This window comes from Rhipicephalus sanguineus, chromosome 3, assembly GCF_013339695.2.
Source record: "Rhipicephalus sanguineus isolate Rsan-2018 chromosome 3, BIME_Rsan_1.4, whole genome shotgun sequence".
Lineage (NCBI taxonomy): Eukaryota > Metazoa > Arthropoda > Arachnida > Ixodida > Ixodidae > Rhipicephalus > Rhipicephalus sanguineus.
The window spans coordinates 200,076,661-200,096,346 of NC_051178.1; the positions used below are offsets into that span (position 1 = coordinate 200,076,661).

Consider the following 19,686-nt stretch of genomic DNA (forward strand, 5'->3'; position numbering starts at 1 on the left):
TGATGCTGAAATGTCCGTTGGCATGCTCAGTTATGAAAATATGAGCCAAAAAGCACAGAAGACACCTCGTAAGAACTTCGGTCAAGTTTACTCACTTCGTTTTTTGTGCTTCAGTGGATGTAGCCTGTACTTGTGAGAGAGCCGACTGAATGGCTCCCTGACCAAAGACTGGGGAGGAAAACAAACATAGATAAGGATGCATCAAGTGCAGCGCTCCATCTGAGATAAACGAAAATGAAATAGGCATGACTGTGCTCTCTACACCCTGCCAATGCAGTTAGTATGGATTGCTACATACTTCTATGTTCATACGAGTAACTCACACACATTATGGCTATTCACACAAGCACTAAAGCTTATCCACAGTCTTAGTAAGCCTGTACCTCTAAAGAAAAAAGTGTTTTTGTTGCATGCTAGTACAGGTGGTGCTTCTTCACAGGCCAAAAACATCGTACTGCTCCAGACACGAGTCAGTGCAAGCAAGGCCCTACCAAACAAGCCCTACAATTCGAGCTAATGCAGCGGAGTCACAAAAATTTGCACCTGTTTAAAGTAGTCACAGTAAAAAGTGGAGCTACAGAACTAGCTTTAATTGTACAACTCTTACTAGCACTAGCAATACGACATCTGTCTTGTTAGCAAAGCCACTATCTTACATGATGTTTGCTTGCAGTGCTGCCTCAGTTGGTCTAGATGGGCTAGTGTCTGCTCCGGTGCTGGTCCTTGGTTCTTGCCGGCCAAGGGTTGCCTGCAAAAGAATGGAACCACAATTAGTTAAAGAGGGTAGACTTTCATCCCGGCTGTTGACACTGTTAGAAATAGATACAGCCGTAGACAAGCAACAAGTTATGGTAACAGACAGGAACGTGCTCCTGATGTATGTGGCAAAGCAGACAAGGAAGAAAATGAAAGATGCAGTTTCACTTGAAGGGCACACACTGAGAGCTATTGCAAAGTTTTAGAGTTTAGTCACACCTTAATGAATAAGGATATAGCAGTACAACTTTTTGCTGGGCTAGTTGGTGCATGTTTAACGAAAGGAATCAGGCGCAAAAGAGACGAACACAAGAAGTGACATGGACGAACGCCTACTGACAACTGATTTTATTCGAAGAAAACGGGAATACATATAGGCTCACATTTCGACAGCGCTAATCACATGGTGTTCTTAAAAGCGATAAAACTATACGTGATGACGTGTCTTTAACAAAAAAGGACATATGATCAATGACACGTGGTGTATAGGCCAAAGCAACATGAATATGAAAGAGCAACAATTGAATAAAATGATAACAGCAACAAAAAAATGCAAACACATCACACAGAACCACCCATAAAAAAAACAAAAAACATTTTTCCTCTTCCAGACATGCGCGGTCGGTATACCACCTAATGCGAGAAGTTACTTTAACCCAGTGCTTCTAAAAAGGAGATTTCGCATTCGTATAACAATTTTGATGGTTCACTGACGCAGTTAACGCCCTTTCCTTTGATACAGAAGGCTTCTTTCAGCTCGCGTGCAACTTTGTCTCGACTCCTACCCAAAACCAGTTTCCTTTAGACGAGGAACGCACCCGCAGGCTTTACAATGTATTGCTAAATTGGACCCAGTACATTTGTCAAGTGAACGTTCGTGTTCTCTCAACCACTCATTTAGACAACACCCCGTTTGTCCTATGTAAATCTTATGGCATGACAGTGGGATCTGATACACCACATTTTCCTTGCACGTGACAAATGGTCTTGCGTGCTAGGTTCCGCAGTTCTTTTTGTTTTCTTTCCTGTTGTTAATCCGAGGGCACATGGAAGCAAGTTTAAAAGGGGCTGAAAACACTACCGGAACATTGTACTTATTTGCGACTTTCTTCAGGTTGTGAGCTTCGCGGTGAGAGTAGGGTAGTACTACTGGTCTCACACTCCTGCATTCTTCTGATGTGTGTATTCTTGTTTGTTTGCCTTTAATTTTATGGAGCAAGGACTCCACTATTGCTGTGAGCACTGTGTGAGGATAGCCTGCCCTTTGTAGTCGTTCAATCTGGTGTTGGAAGCTGCTTTGCATGCAATGTTGACATGATTTTTTGATAGCGGACTCCAATGCCACTGTGACGATGCCTCTTTTAACGGTCTTTGAGTGCGCTGACTGATAAGACAAGAGCTCTTTTTGTGCTCGGGGGTTGTACATCCAGTGCACCTCTTCTTTTCCTAAGGTTAGTTCCAGGTCTAAAAATTGTAACATTGCACAACAGAAAGGGCTTTGTATGAACATATACTGTGGGAATGCCCCAACCTATCACCAAGTTCTCCTGAGGCCCTCCGGGAGCGGTGGCGGCTAGTGCTGCTCAGCTCGGAGGTCGAAGACCAAAGATGGGCTATCCAGCAGGCCAGGGAGGCTATAGGGAGACAAGGTCTCCAGGTATCTACCTGTGCGGTCTAGCCCGGACCACAAACATGCCGGATCATGTAATAATGTTTATTCACTCCCTCACTTGCTTTCTGGTAGTTTGTAAGTGTATTCCAACCCGTGACTATTTTCTCTGAACACTTCCAGAATTTCTTCTACAGTGCCTGGATGTTCTGATGGATCCTGTTTGTTTAACACTATTAAAAAATCGTCAACGTACCTAAATACCTTAAGTACCTTCCTTTTGTCAAACATCTTATCTAAAATTCCATCAACTGCAGAGAGGAAGATACTGCTTAGCACTGGGGCTACACAGCTGAAAGAAGCCTTCTGTATCAAAGGAAAGGGCCTTAACTGCGTCAGCGAACCATCAAAAGTGTTATACAGTAGAACCCCGCTGATACGTTTTTGAAGGGACCGTAGGAAATAAACGTAAGAGACGGGAAACGTAAGAGCCGAAAAACAGGAAAAACGGCAAAATATTTAGTGGTACAGAATTTTATTTCAATTCTTACGAGCAGCACGAAAATTGGCGCGCTCAGCCGCGATGTAGTCGATGGATAGAAACGCGGAGCGTAGGACGGCCTTATCCACAGAAATGTAATCAACGTATGTGATTTTTTTAACACCAACAGCTGTAGGTATGAAAGAACTAAGCACACGCAATCACAACCGGCGCGGCGAGTCCGACCGCGAACCGCACGCACGACCATGCGAGCTCCAACCAGCTCGAACTCCTCCCGTTCTCCGATAAATAACGATGATGATGAGTCTACGCCAACGCGATGGCAGAAGTGAATGCCAATCTCGAAGGCCTTGCTTTCGCAAGCAATTACGTCATACACGCCATGTTTGTGCAATGCAAATCTCAGAGGCTATGCTTTTGTCAATAGTAAATGCCAATCTCGAAGGCCTTGCTTTCGCGAGCAGTTACGTCATAGACGCCATCTTTGCAATTTGAATCTCGAAGGCCATGCTTTTGTTTGCATCAATTGAAAGATTCTGTTGCTTGCGCCTTTCATGCGGCTAATATTACGGTCAAACGAGGCCAAGCTGCGTGAAAATGCACCATGGCCGCTCTCTTTCGTAGTCACTCGGTCGGCTCCGGGCACACTTCGCGACGTGTCATACGGGAACGGTCCGACAGTTACGACGTAACAGCAGGGTTCCCAATACATTGTATCCTATGGGAGCTATGCCGGGACCGGCGGAAAACGACGTAACAGCCGGGAAAACGCAGCAGTGAGGAACGTAACAGCGGGGTTCTACTGTACAAATGCGAAATCTCCTTTTTAGAAGCACTGGGTTAAAGTAACTTCTCGCATTAGGTGGTACATACCGACCGCGCATGTCTGGAAGAGGAAAAATGTTTTTTATGGGTGGTTCTGTGTGATCTGTTTGCACTTTTTGTTGTTGTTATCATTTATTCAATTGTTGCTCTTTCATATTCATGTTGCTTTGGCCTATACACCACGTGTCATTGATCATATGTCCTTTTTTGTTGAAGACACGTTATCACGTATAGTTTTATCGCTTTTAAGAACACCATGTGATTAGCGCTGTCGAAATGTGAGCCTATATGTATTCCCGTTTTCTTCGAATAAAATCAGTTGACAGTAGGCGTTCGTCCATGTCACTTCTTGTGTTCGTCTCTTTTGCGCCTGATTCCTTTCGTTAAAAGGATATAGCGATGGAAAATTAAGATCCTTATTGCCAATGAAAGTGTGCAAGTGCAGGCGATTGGGAATGCCACGAATGAGATTTTGGCTTTGTTTTTGCGTCTAATTTCCCTACACAAGCAATTTCTGCACTTACCTTCCTGAAGAGAGAGAAAAAAAAAGGCGCACATTAGAATTGGGCAAACACAGCAATAACTCCTAGTGAGTAACCATTTTCGCTTAAAAATCTTCTTGGGAGACACCTGAAATACTGTTTTCGACAAGAGATGACCTGTGTTGACGCGTACAATGAACTTAAATGCTGTCAAGACAGATGCATCCACAGACTCGGCACGACTGCCTTTACGGTCTGGTGCATGTGTACTGACTTTACAGGTTCAAAATTATCTAATGAAGGCCAATTTCAGGATAGAAATAATAGATGTATGGGCACTGCTCAGAAACATTTGTCATAGGTGAAATGTAACTGAAAAACTGAATTAATGGGAATAAAATTGACAGAAGCCTACTGTGCACACTTTAAAGAATATCAGTATGAAGGCACTTTTGTGCTACAGTTAAACCTGCCTATAACGCACCTCCATACAATTAATTCCTCGACATTACGAAGCTTTTCTATTCCCCACCATTACTCCATAGATGCACATATATTTGCGACCTCTATGTAACCAAGTGGCAATGGGAGACGCCCCTGATATAACGAATTTTTGATATAACGAATTTTCGTCGCTGACAACCTAGGGATATTGCCTGAATTTTGTCATATTGGCGCGAGCAGAAGCTGCAGGCATCTTCTGCAGTTACCCAGCCAACAAAGCACGAAGCGGCGACGTCGCACATGGCGAGGCAAATTCGCTTCGTAGCCAAAATGCCCACCTCGCGAGACGGGCTTGCGCTCCTCGAGCCAGCGTTCTTGCTGCCATGGTCGCATGCACCGGCATGCCCTTCCCTCCCTTCAAGCCTCATCCAGTTGCTCGTGGGTGCGCCACGCTAACCGCGCCGACTTTCTAAAAAGGCTTTTGCGTTGGCAGCGCCACTCTTCAGTTGTTGCAGAAGTCTTTAACTGCACTTTGTTAACGTGACACCAGGTGATGCCACTAAAAAAAAAAAAAAATCCTTGCTCTGTGACGTAACGCCAAGTCACGCTTCAAGTTCGCGCCGCACATGGAGATATGAAGAGTGCTTTTCCAAATATGCCGTGGTATCTGTGCCGTTCGCTCTTCATCTTCGACATCATGTGCGTGTGTGTAGTTTCATTGTGTGCGCATGGAGCAGCCCCTGACAACGTGCAGCTTTATGATTTTTCTGTCTCTTTTCGGAGGACTGCGCCATCACAACCAAGGAGATATCAGATTAGGTGCCGGTGGAAACTGTCCGAGACCATGGTGACAACGAAGGATCTTCAGAGGTTGACTCGACGTGAGCTCTGCCGTCTTGTGCCGCGCCCTGGGTTCGCTAGACCCTGCTCTCCGCTACTAGCTCCGGCAACGCACCGTCGCGTTGCCGGAGCCAATCTCAGAGGCCAATGGCTAGACGAAGACGGAGCAGCGTTGTATTGATGTCCTACAAACGTCCAGTACTGCCATCCCTCACAAACAAGCAATAGAGCAAAATAACTCGGCATGTGCGAATAGTAAATTTTAGGTTCAAAGAGAATTCGAAGCGAATAGTGATTCCGTCAAATAATTTCAAATCGAATTCGAATAGTATATATCACATATTATAAAGAAAAATGAGCATATTTGTTATGACCCATGTGGGGATCGAGAGCGTCCTCCTACCTGGCGCCTTGTTCCCCAGCTGCCGCGCGCGTGCCGGCCGCGTAGCCCGGGCGCACTTAGGCACCGGCGATCGCCAAGATGGCGGCCAGGGCGCCTCTTTGTCTGGGCGAGCCAAGCGTCGGCTCCGTCCCGCGCTGGCATGTCCGGACACGCTACGCTGGCGCGCTGCGCGGGCCTACGCCACAACGCAGCGCCATTCCCCATTGGGCCGCTGGTGACATCCTCCTCTCCTACGAGCTAAGATGCGCCCGACGATTCGCTCGTGGCGGCAGATGCTCTCAGGCTAGCACGAGAGGTTGACGCGCTGCTCTAGCAGGCGGCTTCTCGTTCGTGTGCTCGACCGCTCTCCCTTGTGGTGGAACATTTGGTGGAACTTTCCTCCTGGGCTGCGGACCTTCTTACGGCAGTGGGCTCTCCCTTGTGGTGGAACTTTCGGTGGAACTTTTGTGTGGCCATGGCCGACCTATGGACTTGTACCTCCGGGAAGACGACACCCCCCCTGTTGGACTTTGCCCCGTTGGCCAGCCCCCTTGCGGCTGAGCTGACCTTGCCACTTGGCCTCGGACAGCCTCTTTCACAGGCTGGCCTCGGTCTTAGGAGGGGGGAATGTGGGGATCGAGAGCGTCCTCCTACCTGGCGCCTCGTTCCCCAGCTGCCGTGCGCGTGCTGGCCGCGTAGCCCGGGCGCACTTAGGCACCGGCAATCGCCAAGATGGCGGCCAGGGCGCCTCTTTGTCTGGGCGAGCCAAGCGTTGGCTCCGCCCGCGCTGCGCGGGCCTACGCCACAACACAGTGCCATTCCCCATTGGGCCGCTGGTGACATCCTCCTCTCCTACGAGCTAAAATGCGCCCGACGATTCGCTCGTGGCGGCAGATGCTCTCAGGCTAGCATGAGAGGTTGACGCGTTGCTCTAGCAGGTGGCTTCTCGTTCGTGTGCTCGACCACTGCCCTTTGTGTGGTAGTCTTAGCGCCGCTGGCAAGCGTACTCGATCGGTCTTGCGGAGTTCCCCTTACGGCCTGCAAGCCCGTGACTGTCGTACTGTGCTGCATCTTGGGTTAATAAACCCCCGTTGTTGTTTGTTGACCTCCTGCCTCGAGTGCCTTTTCTGCGCCGTGCCGGAGAATCGACGAACCCGGCCGTAGCGTCTTCACGTCGCGTCCCTTCACGGTCGCCTCGTAGGGTAAGCTTTGTGCTAGACCTATCTCCACACCCACTAACTTGCACAATATTTTAAAAAAAATTAAAACAAGGCATGTGCAAATGTCATTCTTTTTGGTTCAAAGGGAAGCGGAAGCAACTTTGAATAGTAGCAGGATTTGACTTGCGGTAGAATGCAAGTGATAGTCTGTAAAATACATTACGTTTTAAAATTTACTATACTTAGAGCATATAAGCCAGTATAACAGACTTTTAAAGTTAAAAAGTTATGAGTCGATGTGAGGGTAATATGTTTATTTAACCTTGAAGTGGGGCTCCGCAGCAGTGTGGATTTCCCCTGGATAGATGCATCCACGGTACAGCACCCCTCCCCTGCAGTGAAACCACCTTTACAGGGGGCTACATGCAGTTTATATATGTCTATTCGTTCACTCCGAATACTTCGAAATTTAGAATAATTTAAATTCGTTTCAAAGCAAATTTGAATAGTGTAATATTCATTCGAATATTCGAAGTGCTCAAATATCCGCACATGGTATGGAAAAACTTTTATTTAGGTCCGTCGGGGCGTGAACTAGCACGTAGCGGGCCGCTCCGACGTCGGGACAGATAGGCCTAACCTGTCCGCCACGTCGTGGGCCCGTTGGATTGCCCATAGCTGCGTCCTGAAATCCGTACTGCGTAGCGCAGCATCCCACTTTGACGATGTAACGTTTTCAACCCATAACGCAGGGCACCGCCATGCCTAAAAATAATGTAGTTTTTTTTTTGCCGCTAAATAAATGTTTAGGGAGAGCTCTGTCTTCAGTTCCTCTTTTGTTTAATTCGTGCGTTTATTTTCCGAATTTTCGGGCTGAAGTTGCATATAGCGAAAACCTGTTTGTAATGAATTTTGGGGGGAATTTTGTCAATTTCGTTATATCCAGGTTTAACTGCATAACTTATCAGAGATCGCTATAAATGGGTTTGACTGTACTGCACGTCGTAAGGCTTGCACTGGCTCCAGCACAACCATGTCAAGAGTGTTCGGATAATAATAATATTTGTTGGGGTTTTACGCCCGAAAACCCTGATATGATTATGAGGGACACCGTAGTGGAGAGCTCCAGATATTTTGACCATCTGGCGTTCTTTAACGTGCACCTAAATCCAAGTACACGGCCCTCTAGCATTTTACCTCCATCAAAATGCGGCCACTGCGGCCGGGATTTGATCCCGCGACCTTCAGGTAGAGTGTTTGGTATAATTGGTATCCCAACGACAAAAATGTTAGACAACGTACCGTTTCCGCTTGGCAGCTGAGCCTGTCTTGGCAAAGAGAGATCCCACAAGTTCCGAGAGCTGCACCTCGTGCTCCTGGGTCCAGTACTTCAGTATGGAGACAACAAAGAGGTCGTTGCTCTTGACGTCTCGGCACAAAATGTGTTTGAGAAGCTCCATTGAGGGCCTTTGAGAGGAAAAGAGAGTATCAGTATGTGGGAACCACTTTCCCGTCATGCCACAGATTGTGTAGGAATGCAGTTAAGCCTTGATACAATGAACTTCAATATAATGAAATCCTCGGTATAAAGTATTTCACTTTTCATAACTTCATGCCCATGGAACACCTTGTATTTTGAACCTCAGTACAGTGAAACCTCGTTAATACGTACCTGCCGGGAACGCGGCATAACTACGCACTAAACGGTAGTACGCATTAAACACCAAGTACAAATTTGCATCTCCTAGCGTACGCCATCGCCGCCAGCAAATAAATAGAGTGCCACAGCAAATATTGCCTAAAGTACCCACCGCAAAGCCTTTTCTTCCTTTTTGCCAAAGTGGAGAAAAGATCCTGGCACACTCGCACGACCGCCCGATAACGCGTAGTGGCGACGTCGAAGAGCATTTCGAAACTATTGCAGGGTCCGGGATACACGGTCAACGCAGTGACCGACATAGCGACAGAACGGACAGTGTCTGATTTCCGCGGTATATGTGTGTGCGTCTAACCGCGATCTGCCACTAAACGAAAACTGACACAGTTCCAGTGAAACGCGGTACGGCCGCGTGGAGCCGATCGTCTCCCGGCTAGTTGCGTGCAGCGCGTCGCCTACTCGGCTCACGCCGTCACTACCGGGCCGCTTGCCGTGCCGCACGCGCGCATTTATCGTGGGAATGTTGTTCGTACCCACTTCGCTCCAGATCGTGCACAGATGCGGCGAGTAGCTTGTTCGGTTAACGCAGCGATGACGAGCTTCATGCAAGCGATGCGCACTCCGCGATGCTCTAGCGGTCCTGGCAGCGGACGGAGGCGCGTTGGGTGGTCGCCTAATAAAAAGCGTGCAGTATGGTTACAACCGCGCTACGCTTGCTGTATCGTACACGTGCGTTAGTGTGATAGCGTAAATGCAGCGAGGTTTCTCGGCGCCCGCGACCCGCAACGCTAACTACGCAACAGCGATCTGCTTTCGCTTCTACAAAGCGCTGCGCGCCTGATGACGGCTTAGTAGCGTTTGCTGTCAGGCTAGTTGGTACACGGCTGAAGTTCTTCGACCCTGCCCGAGCATTTGTGCCATTAATTCAACTTCAGCCTTGAAGACGGCCGCGCACAACGAAGCGGCAGCGATCGGCGGCCCAGCGCGTTCAGGTTGTCGCCTAATAAAAGCGTGCAGTAGGCTTAAAAAGTAGCGCTGCGCCGCACGCGTGCCCGAGCAGATAGCTGAAGATACTTATTGTGATAAGGTTGTCGGCGATAAGTCATGTCGGCGCGTTCGTCGGTGGCCGCCACCTCGCCTTCGTTCTTTCCCGATGCTTACCCGCAAAGGCGTCACCGCAATCGCGCGGAAGTCGGAATCGGGGATCGACTGATCTGCGCTCTTCTCAAAAAGGCGGAAGACCTTTGGCGGCACATTCTGGCGTCGGGAAGTTGAGCGGCGCAGTAAAATTTTATGGCACAGAAAGTTATCGCGGTACGCAGGGTACGCACTAACCGGTAGGCATAGGGCGAACCACTACGGCTTAAGCGGTCAGCGAATGCATTGGGCTCTATGGGACTCGGTCGGGGATTCGTCGCAACTACGTTTTAACCGTTAGTACGTTTAAAGCGGGTACGTATTAACGAGGTTTGACTGTATAACAAAACATGTTTATCCACAGTTTCAATATAATGAAGTTTCAGTGCTGCCGTAGGGGAAGACTGGGGCCAGTGGTAACATGGTTGAGTGATTCAGGTCGTAAGCCTTAATTTTATGCAATTTTAGACTGCAGATCTTTTGGTTTTGTGGCATGCGACTTATCAACGTTGTGCGTTCATCAAAGTGAGTGGAAAGCAAGTGGTTTGGTTTGGTAAACATGATAGTATCGGCGTCGCACTACTTCGGGCAACACGCGAGGTTTTGACGACAAGCCCTGGCAGCAAACAGGCATGATAGCTTCGCTTATTCCATATTACTACAGTGTACTTGGCCTGCATTTCTTTCAGGTTCATGCATGGCCTTTGGCCGCTGTGAAGGGGTCCTCGCTGGCGCAGTATCAAGTTGTGGTCGCCGTATCTCTTGATCAAAAAACAAATTTCCTTGGGCAGCAACTGAGGTTTTGATGATGAGCCACAGCTTTAGACTAAGCACAACAGCTTCGCTTAACCCATAGTGCAACAGCGTGTTGGACCTGCATTTCTTTCGGCTTTATGCGTGACATACGGCTGCTGCGAAGAAGACTTCACCGGTACAGCATCAAGTCATGGTCGTTGGACATCAGTTTCAACTAAATTGATTTTTTTCCCTTAGTGAAACGTTTTCTTTTTTTTTTTGCACTGCCGTATTACTCAAATATTCTTCCAGCACCTCCTATGCCAAAAAGAAGCCCTTGGTGACCATACATTGCATAAACGGCCACATTTCAATTTAACTATGTTTTGATGTAACGAAGTAAATTGCAGACTTTACTGACTTCATTATATCGAAATTTAACTGTATAAATGTCTCATCTAGTCTTTACTTAGCATTAGAGATGTATCGAATGAAACATCCACTCTTTTATAAGCTATTTCTTCAAATCAACATTATTGTAGAACCCTCGAGCAAAACCATTTAAGAATGCATTTAAAAATATTTACCTTTCTTGCTTCAGGAGCAACAGTATGCTTGTCAAGGCTTCAGCATGGGCTGAAAATGGTACACAGTAATGAATATGAATGAACAATACTTTTTCATTTATATAATGGGAGACATCATCCACAGTACTATACCGCAAACCGACAAGTACTGCATTGTGTGCAGATACACAGCTCATGTGTTGAAAAAGTAGAATGCTGATGATGATACTAAATGAACCAATACAGTCTACAAGCACACAGAATGATCAAAGAGCACAACTAACAGCATTTGAAGATCTTTCTGGTACTATACAGCCCATGCCATTGTCAGGCACGCTGAGTTATGCAAAATAGTAAGCCATGCAGAAAAATACACTGCATACAAATAGACACACAATATGCGTAGCCCTTCCTTTTTTTTCTTTTTTTGCTTATGTAGAAACAGGTTGATGTCTACAACCCTTGGAGTACGCTTCACATCTACGTCACTTTTTCTGCTCCAGTTACAAGCTTCCAACATCTGGCAATAAGTTCACCCATTTCTCACCTTGAAACTCCAACTTGGGCAAGATGGGGAGAACGTAGTCAACCGGTATGTTGTGTGCTGCTATCAACTGCCACAGGCAAAACTGCTCAAACGTTTCCCATTCAAGGCTTGCATCTGTCACAGGAGCAAAAAGCGCATGCTCATTAATGAGGTACAATGCAGTCACTATGACACAATGTAGTGCACACCTCTAATAACGTCGTGGAAGTAGTAGCGAGCTCCCACGCAATTAGCATGTTCTCATAAATGCCATAACCTGCTTTACCTGTGCAACTAGCTCACTCCAACTCTGCAATCTAGCCAATACTGTTATAAACTGTATGCCTCCACAATAAGCTGCATGTGAGTGTCCACAATTCTGCCACAGGCAAAACTGCTGTTTGCATTACAATACAGTTCTGAGATAAAAGTGGATAAGGTTTAGGCAATAACAGTAAAGCCGCATGATACCGATAGACAATCTTCACATAACTAAACTAGTTCAAATAAGCATTAAAAGAAACACTATCGCAAAATGACAACATAAGCAAAGCTTTCTTACTCAGTATTGAGATGAAGGAATCCTTTCGGAACATCACCATGTTGCCTTGGAGTATGTGGCAGACCAGGTCTTGAAGCTGCAACAGGAAGCAATGTCACCTACTCAGAAATGCAATATTCATGAAACCTTTTCGAGCAACAGAACTAATGAACCTTTAGCAACATATATATCTGCAGTGACAATACGATTGTGCAATGTATTGCATATATTCATGTAAGGCCTGCACTTTAGAAAAAATAAGTTTACATGATGTAAACATTACTTGAGTCAGGCCTATTGCTACTCACTTTATGAAAGCAGTTTTTTTTCCTTCAAATTTTCAGGCTAGGAAGTGGTGTGCAAATGCTAAAAGCGCAAACCATAGCTCGATTACACCTTAACTTTAGGCAGATTGTGGTTGTGCCTCAGGATGCCAGCCTAGCACAGAAACCATAATAGGAATCAAAGATCAAAGTTATGCCATTATTTTTGCTGCAAATGTGTTTACTAAGCTAGGCAGGACTGCCAGTGGGAATGTGTGCAGCAGACATTAACTTTAATGCTATAGCTGTAATGAGATTTGTTTTCACTTGCAGTCAAGCAAATGTTTATGTCACATGATAATGTCACATGGTAAAGAAATACTAGTAGGTAAATGGTTTCGGAAGCGACTGGTGCCCATGTCTGCACATACTACAACTTCTGAAAATTTTAACTTTTAAATTGTTAATGCTTCAGACAAGTAACCTACATGATTTGGCACTTTACCTGCAGTGCGTCGATGCAGGACACAATGAGGTTGAGGATGTCCGCATTACCGATGGCAACATTCGGGAACTATATATATAAAAAAAAGTGAGTTCACAATTAAAATATGAAGCATGATCAATAACTTGTCGGAACGGTGCTGCTTTAAACACTGACTGTATGCCTTACAATAATGCATACCGTTCATCTATTGCACCAAAGTTTTCATTTAAGTGGCAGAGGACCCCATAAAAACTTTTGTCATACAAACATTTTAACAAAGCTCAAGGGAATTGGTACCCAACATACCTGTGTGTATATTTCAGGAACCAGGTAGCAAAAAAGTCGGACATCATCATCTTGGCAGAGCTGTAACAAGAAGACCGACAGCAAGAAACAGCGAGAATTAACACTTTAACTAGTTATTTCTACAAATAGTCTATATCAGGGATGCGCATACAGCAAGCGTATGGTGTAAAGATCTACAGCGCGTTGACGAATACCAGAACACGCCTGAAGCATAATTAACAACAACAACTACAAAACCAAAGAGGTATGTACACCATTTAAATCTCAGAAAAAACTGCAAGGTTGTTGTCCCCTGGCCGCACAAGCTTGCATGCAGTTCTTGAGAAAATACGACTGCTGCTGAGAGGGACATGTTACTGATTACATTTTTTGGCATCCATCTTCAAGGAAACACTAAAGAGAAAGACTAAATCAGTTTATACTGATAAAGTATTATTTAAAAACTCTATTTTCATTGATGTCACAGCAAAAGGTTTATTATCTGGAGATAACACGTATGTCAAAGTTCTGGTTCTTGAGTTTTGCACCGAAACCCAAGTGGCGGTATATCAGTGCGATGTTGCAAATTTCCAAGTTTTGTATTTTGTCTTACTTGGACAGTTGTAGCTCAGCATTAGTTCTTGAAACTTGCTCAGTTTAGTCTTAAGATCTATTAGAATAAAACGAAGTCCATCTTCATTGATAAAAAGGTAACTAGACCCAAAAGAGGTGGTATGAATATGAGAACAAGAAATTTATGTCAGGAGAGCCCGCTGACGCAGAACTAGACATCTTTATTCTGACAGCTCTTTATCCAGCACTAAACTTAGAAAAGGGTGATGACAATGATGACAGTTTTGAAAAGTCATAAACAATATGTCACGAGTCATGCACATTTCAAGCTGAGCTAGCTCACACACGTAGGAGTGCCAACCAGGGCGCAAGAACAAACCTTGAGGTCATGCAGGAGGCAGGTGGACAAGGCGTTATGACTTCGGGCGTAGTCCCGGTACGACGTGTAGCCTGACACAGTGCCTGAATTGGCACTGCCTGAGGCCCGAAGAAAGTACAGCAGCCGATAGCCAAGCCGAGGCTGGTGCTGTCCTAGTTCCCAGAGCAGCATCAGCTGGGCTTGCCTACTGGGGTCTTCCTCTGGTGTCTGGCAGAGGTTTCTGGTGAAACGAAATGTCAGCCTCATAATTAAGTCTCTCCCATGACACTACTCCATAAACAGGCCAATGGTAGAAAATGAATAAAAAAATCTCACCTGAATATGACAAACAGCGGTGTCCCTAAAGACTCCTCGATAGACCTGCACGAAGTGGAAATTAAATTACTTTTGGCAACCTCTCCTAAGCATACCTATATTATGTAATGCACCATTTGATAATGTAATGTCTGCATTACGAATTTTATAATGATCAATTAATGCAAAACTCACTCATCGTCCAGTTCTTGTGGAAAGAGCTTCCTCGTGAATTCACCGTCCAATATCTGGGCAAGGCAGGTGCCAAGTGAAGTTGCAGTGTCCTGGTCAAAATCCTCCTACAGAAAACAACAGAAATGCATCAAAAAGTCTGCTGCAGTCATTCAGAAACAAGTTTTCCTTCTCAGAGTACTTACTCCCGAGGAATTCTTCAACTGCTTGAGCGAGTTCTGATTACTGAAAACGGTGCAAACTTTACAAACTAACAACACCCATTTTAAACACGAAAGTTTCATTCATGGGTGCCAACAGCACACAAGGTATTGACGGAGAATATCTTGGCAACCTACACTTTTGCAGGTGACACTGTGCTCTTCAGCAATGATGGCAATGAATTGCAAAAAATGAAGACATAAACCAAGAAAGTATTAATGTAGGGCTAAAGACGAATATGCTAAGACAAAACATAATGCTCAATAGCCTGGCAAAAGAACAAGAGGTCACACTGAGCAGCCAGCCTTTAGAAACTGTGCAAGAGCACGTATATCTAGGTCAATTACAAACAGGGGGGCCTGCTCGTGACAAAGAAGTCCATTGAAGAAGAGGGACGGGCTTAGAGCATATACAGCAGAGATTCCAAAGTCTTGACAGGCAATTCACTGTTGTCATTAAAGCAAAACATGTACAATCATTGCACATTACCAGTATACTAACATATGCGGCTGAAACTTCGAGAATTGCAAAGAAACCCAAGAAAAAGTTAAGGACAGCACAGCATGCAATGGAACGGAAAGTTAAAGGTGTAAAATTAGGGGACAGGAAGACAGCAGTGTGGTCTAGAGAACAAACAGAAGTGGCCCGATATTGTTGTTGCTATTGAGAGGAAAGAAAATGGACGTGAATGGGCCAAGTAATGCATAGAAAAGACAGTTCACTGTCAGTGAGAGCAATGCAATGGATACTCAGGGATGGGGAATTCAGATTAGCGTGGCAGTGAGTTAGGTGGAGTGGTGTGATTGAGAAGTTTGCAGGAATAGTAAAATGGAATCAGCTCTTGCAGGATTGTTTAAATTGGAGATCATTGTGAGAGGCCTTTGTCCTGCAGAGGACATGAACGGGCCAAATATGATGATGATGATGACTATTACTTCTGGAATGCGCTTATAATTTGTGAAGAATAGAATGTTAAACATAGTGAGCACATTACTGAAGTATCAGCATAAATTTAGCTAAGTTGAGGACAAGCCTAAAAACTAAAAGTTCAAAGTTGCTTATGCACTTTATGTATTCACCTAAGCTGAACAGTGCGTCAGACTATCATGAGAGAGGGTGTGTGTGTGTCTGTGGATCATGATGAGAAACGAGAAATAACTTACCTCCCGTAGAATATCTTGCAGGAGACCTTCAACAATTTCGCACTGAATTTCACTGTTCCTGTAGAAAACGAGGTAATAAAAACCAATTAGTTGATAAGTGCAGCACAGACAGTGCAGACATAGCAGTGCACATTGTCAATAAAATTTCAACCAATTATCTTCGAAATCAAATCGTTTCTTATTACAGTAGGACCTTCACATAAAAGTTGCACTTGTTGTCAAAGCTATAACTGCACATTTCTCTCAGTCAAAGCACGCACATTGAATGACAAACTTGTTTTACAGGCTCCTGGAAGACCTGTTAAGGTCCATTTATCCAGTAGGCACTATGACTTCACTGGACAATGTGCTGTTTCAAATTATGCATATGGGAAGCAAAAAAGTAGCCGTGCAAACATCTTTGGCACCCTGAATATCACAATATTAACTCAGTGCATCTATGAAACAGCAAAAAAAGATGTCCACATAAACAGTGGCACACTCTAGAGATAACATTATTCATCTATCCAAGCTAGCTACAAGGTGCCAGTACTTTTTATGTATTAACTGTCAAGAAATATGCGCATAGGACACACTTTTCCTTCTGTAGGTCCAGAACTTTTTTCCGGATGTCCCCACTGAGTTGGTTAAGGTGTTCCGAGATGTCCATCTGCTCTGCTTTGCTGGGCTCCCGGATGGGCTGGAACTTGATGTCCTTAGAACGTAGCTTGCCTAGGTGGAAATCCGCCACAGTTGTGAAACAGCATTTTATACATTTTTCAACGAAAACAGCACATACAAGTCTCTTTCTGTTTTGCTATCGGGAGAAAGGCAAGTCCACTTGTAAATGAAGGGAGATACGTGGAAGAAGACAGACAGCAGAAATGACTTGCCTATCTGGCAACGAATTTGGCATGCCCAAGTGGACTCGTGAACAACCACATTTGGTAATGGAGGGAAAGCTACAGGGGCTGAGCTTCTGCCCATGTGTCACCAAACAAAGTAATCCAGCAGCATTATGACTGCGTTCATGATTTCTTGGAACAGAGTATCGAATCAGTGCAGCTTCCTCTCGCGACGACTTTGCATTTGCCCAGACACAGAAGATAAAAGTGGAAAAGCAAGTCAAATCTAACACTCAATAGTTGTCTTTTGTTGCTGTTGTAAACAAAGTGTAGATGTTTTCTTTTGCCAAGCCTGCAGGTGAAGAAGTAAAACTTTTGTTAGAAGTGCTCTCATTTGTGAGCACTTTGTCTTTATAAATTTCCCTCGACTGCCATAGAAAGTTGTCCACAAGTACTGTGCTTGGGTGTCGTGCTTAGCACTTTGCTGCGAGTCTCTTCCCTACGTAGACCCACTAATGTGCTATTTTCTTTTACGCTAGCTGTCCACACTGCACATTCATGCCACTGTATGCAAGGCAACAAGGAAATGTTACTAGCACATAAGAACAGTGCCTCTTGGCTCAGTGAACTATGCCAACATTGACAAACTTGGTTGAAATGATTTAATACGGATTTTATCAAAGTTTGCTGTTGAAATTTCTTTGCCAGAGCTCTCGCATTACCATCAGCGTTGCGAGAGAGCACAGCACAATGCTACGGGTGTAGCACTAAATTTCAAGGTCTTAAAAATGTTGCTAAACAAAGCTTGAATTGATTGACTACCACGTGAGTTAATGCTCCTGCCTATGCTACTCCATGAGCCAAACGTGCGTACTCACCGAGTGGAATGTCATCTTCGTCTTCGCTGAACTGAGCTTCGTTCTCGCAATTCATCACAGAGTTGTGGTTGCCGTCGAGGATCATTGCTCCTGGAGGCATGGGCACTGTTTCCTCCACTTTTCCTAAATACAAGAAACAGTCAATGCTGAGTCAATTCAACAACCAGCTGTATCTACACCTAATGCACGTGCTAATGTTTGCCTTATCACACGAGAGCCCGTGAAAAGGTTTCAGCTGCCCAATGCTGTTAGTGAAGCTTTTTAGGCTTTCTTCATGCCTGCATATAATATAAAGTTCATGTACAGATTCTGCCTCCTCTACAATTTTTAGAAAACAAAAGCTTTAGCTCAACATAATTAAATTTTATGAAGCAATACCTTGCAAGCCTTCACTGGTCACTCTATGGTCCGTATAATAATATAAGCCCGATCAGCTGTCGCAATTACAGTAAGCACCAGTCCGTTTGCCAATGTCACAAATTTGGAAGCCCTCTTCAGCGGTTCGGTCCTCAATTCCCTGAACTACCATGCTGGGGTCATTTGATAACTTATGATCAGGAACTCTGGTACAATCCTAACCTGCAAACGTTATCCACCAACTCACTCACCTTCAACTGGAGAACAAAACTCTGCAAACTGCTCCCTGATCATTGTTCGGAGCTCCTTGTCGAGCTTAGGGTTGTCAAACAGAGGGGACAATGACCTGCAATACGACATTGTACGTAGGAGCAATTGACTTGAGTCTTCTGCACTACAAGGCAATTAAGGTTTGTAGCCAAAGAAAGTTGACTGACTTACGCAAGAACCCGTTTCTCCAAGATTTGTCGCAGTGATGTGTAAATGCCCTGTTTAACCTGAGCCGCCAAGCTCTTGCAGAAATTCGGCATAATCTGTCAATATAAAACGTCACATAAGAAGATGCAGGGCACGAAAACCAGAGATGACTGCAACATGCTAAGCAGAGACACTATAGTTACAAAACCTTTCCAACCACTGCCTTTTCAAAATTTTCATAATTTCACATTGAGCGGTTGAAGTGACCGAAAAAAAAGAAAAGAAGCAGACAATGCCAAGCAGCATCTATCTTGTCTGCTTCTTTCTTGTCGTCCGCTTCTTCTTATGGTCCCTATCTTGGTCATAATACAAACATTATGAATTTGCTACACTAATGCTCTGCCTTGACACAGAAAGAAAGAAAAACATTCACACTCACCCTGCAGAGAAAATCTAATAGCGTGGCTGTAATGGCTGGGTGGGGACGCATAGAATGGTACATGACCAGAATGGCAGGCTCTGCAAATCAGGTGAAAGAGAGTTTTTAAAACACGCTCACCACTTCTTCACAAAAGTTTGGTTCATTGAGATTGAAACTTGGTTTTGTTATTTATGTGTGACAACTACCAATGTGTACTGACAAACATGAACTACAAGCCGGGACACTGTGAGAAGCATGATTACTTGTCAGCATTTTCAATTACCATCGAGTAATATGTAGTCCAAACAACAGCAAGTAGTTTCTGTAATTACACTACTTCCATTCAGCACAGAGCGTCCTTGGCTTATCGGAAAAGTTGCACGCACCAATTGGCCCTAACAGTTATGCATACAACTATCTTTGCACCGTGAAATTGTCAATTTACGTAAGTGCAGAGAGAAACTTGAAGACAGGCCATGCTTGCCCAACAAGAGTAAATTTTGGACAAGTCAAACTTCACATAGTGCACAGATCAAGATGTCGAGGCTAAAAGTGTGTTACTGCTTCAGAAACAAATCACGGAAGTGCTGAAGAGTAAAAAATTGTCTGGCCAGAATGGCTTTTCCTCTTCTTTCTCGTTTTAAATGAGCTTGCAAGAAACACTGATGCCATGATGAACTGTATCTAGCTTTTAAGGGAACATTTCTGCTATGCACACAGAAAACCCTCGCACATGATTCTTGCATAGTGCACACTTGTTGAAAACACATGGGAGCTTCATAAATTGCCT

At 44.8% G+C, this 19,686-nt stretch overlaps 1 protein-coding gene across 1 annotated transcript in view; it reads right to left on the reverse strand.

The window, feature by feature from the left end:
• Positions 1–19,686, reverse strand: part of LOC119388087 (integrator complex subunit 3) — a 34,943-nt gene that overhangs the window by 4,557 nt on the left and 10,700 nt on the right. The window contains exons 11-27 of the mRNA XM_037655715.2: positions 18,915–18,994; positions 18,500–18,591; positions 18,310–18,404; positions 17,702–17,824; positions 16,575–16,710; positions 16,000–16,057; positions 14,639–14,742; positions 14,465–14,509; positions 14,150–14,369; positions 13,219–13,278; positions 12,931–12,999; positions 12,184–12,259; positions 11,643–11,756; positions 11,117–11,165; positions 8,303–8,467; positions 657–748; positions 96–168 (exon numbers count right to left, since the gene is read on the reverse strand). Coding sequence (XP_037511643.1) covers positions 96–168; positions 657–748; positions 8,303–8,467; positions 11,117–11,165; positions 11,643–11,756; positions 12,184–12,259; positions 12,931–12,999; positions 13,219–13,278; positions 14,150–14,369; positions 14,465–14,509; positions 14,639–14,742; positions 16,000–16,057; positions 16,575–16,710; positions 17,702–17,824; positions 18,310–18,404; positions 18,500–18,591; positions 18,915–18,994 — 1,651 coding nt within the window. The remainder of the gene's footprint in view (positions 1–95; positions 169–656; positions 749–8,302; positions 8,468–11,116; positions 11,166–11,642; positions 11,757–12,183; positions 12,260–12,930; positions 13,000–13,218; positions 13,279–14,149; positions 14,370–14,464; positions 14,510–14,638; positions 14,743–15,999; positions 16,058–16,574; positions 16,711–17,701; positions 17,825–18,309; positions 18,405–18,499; positions 18,592–18,914; positions 18,995–19,686) is intronic.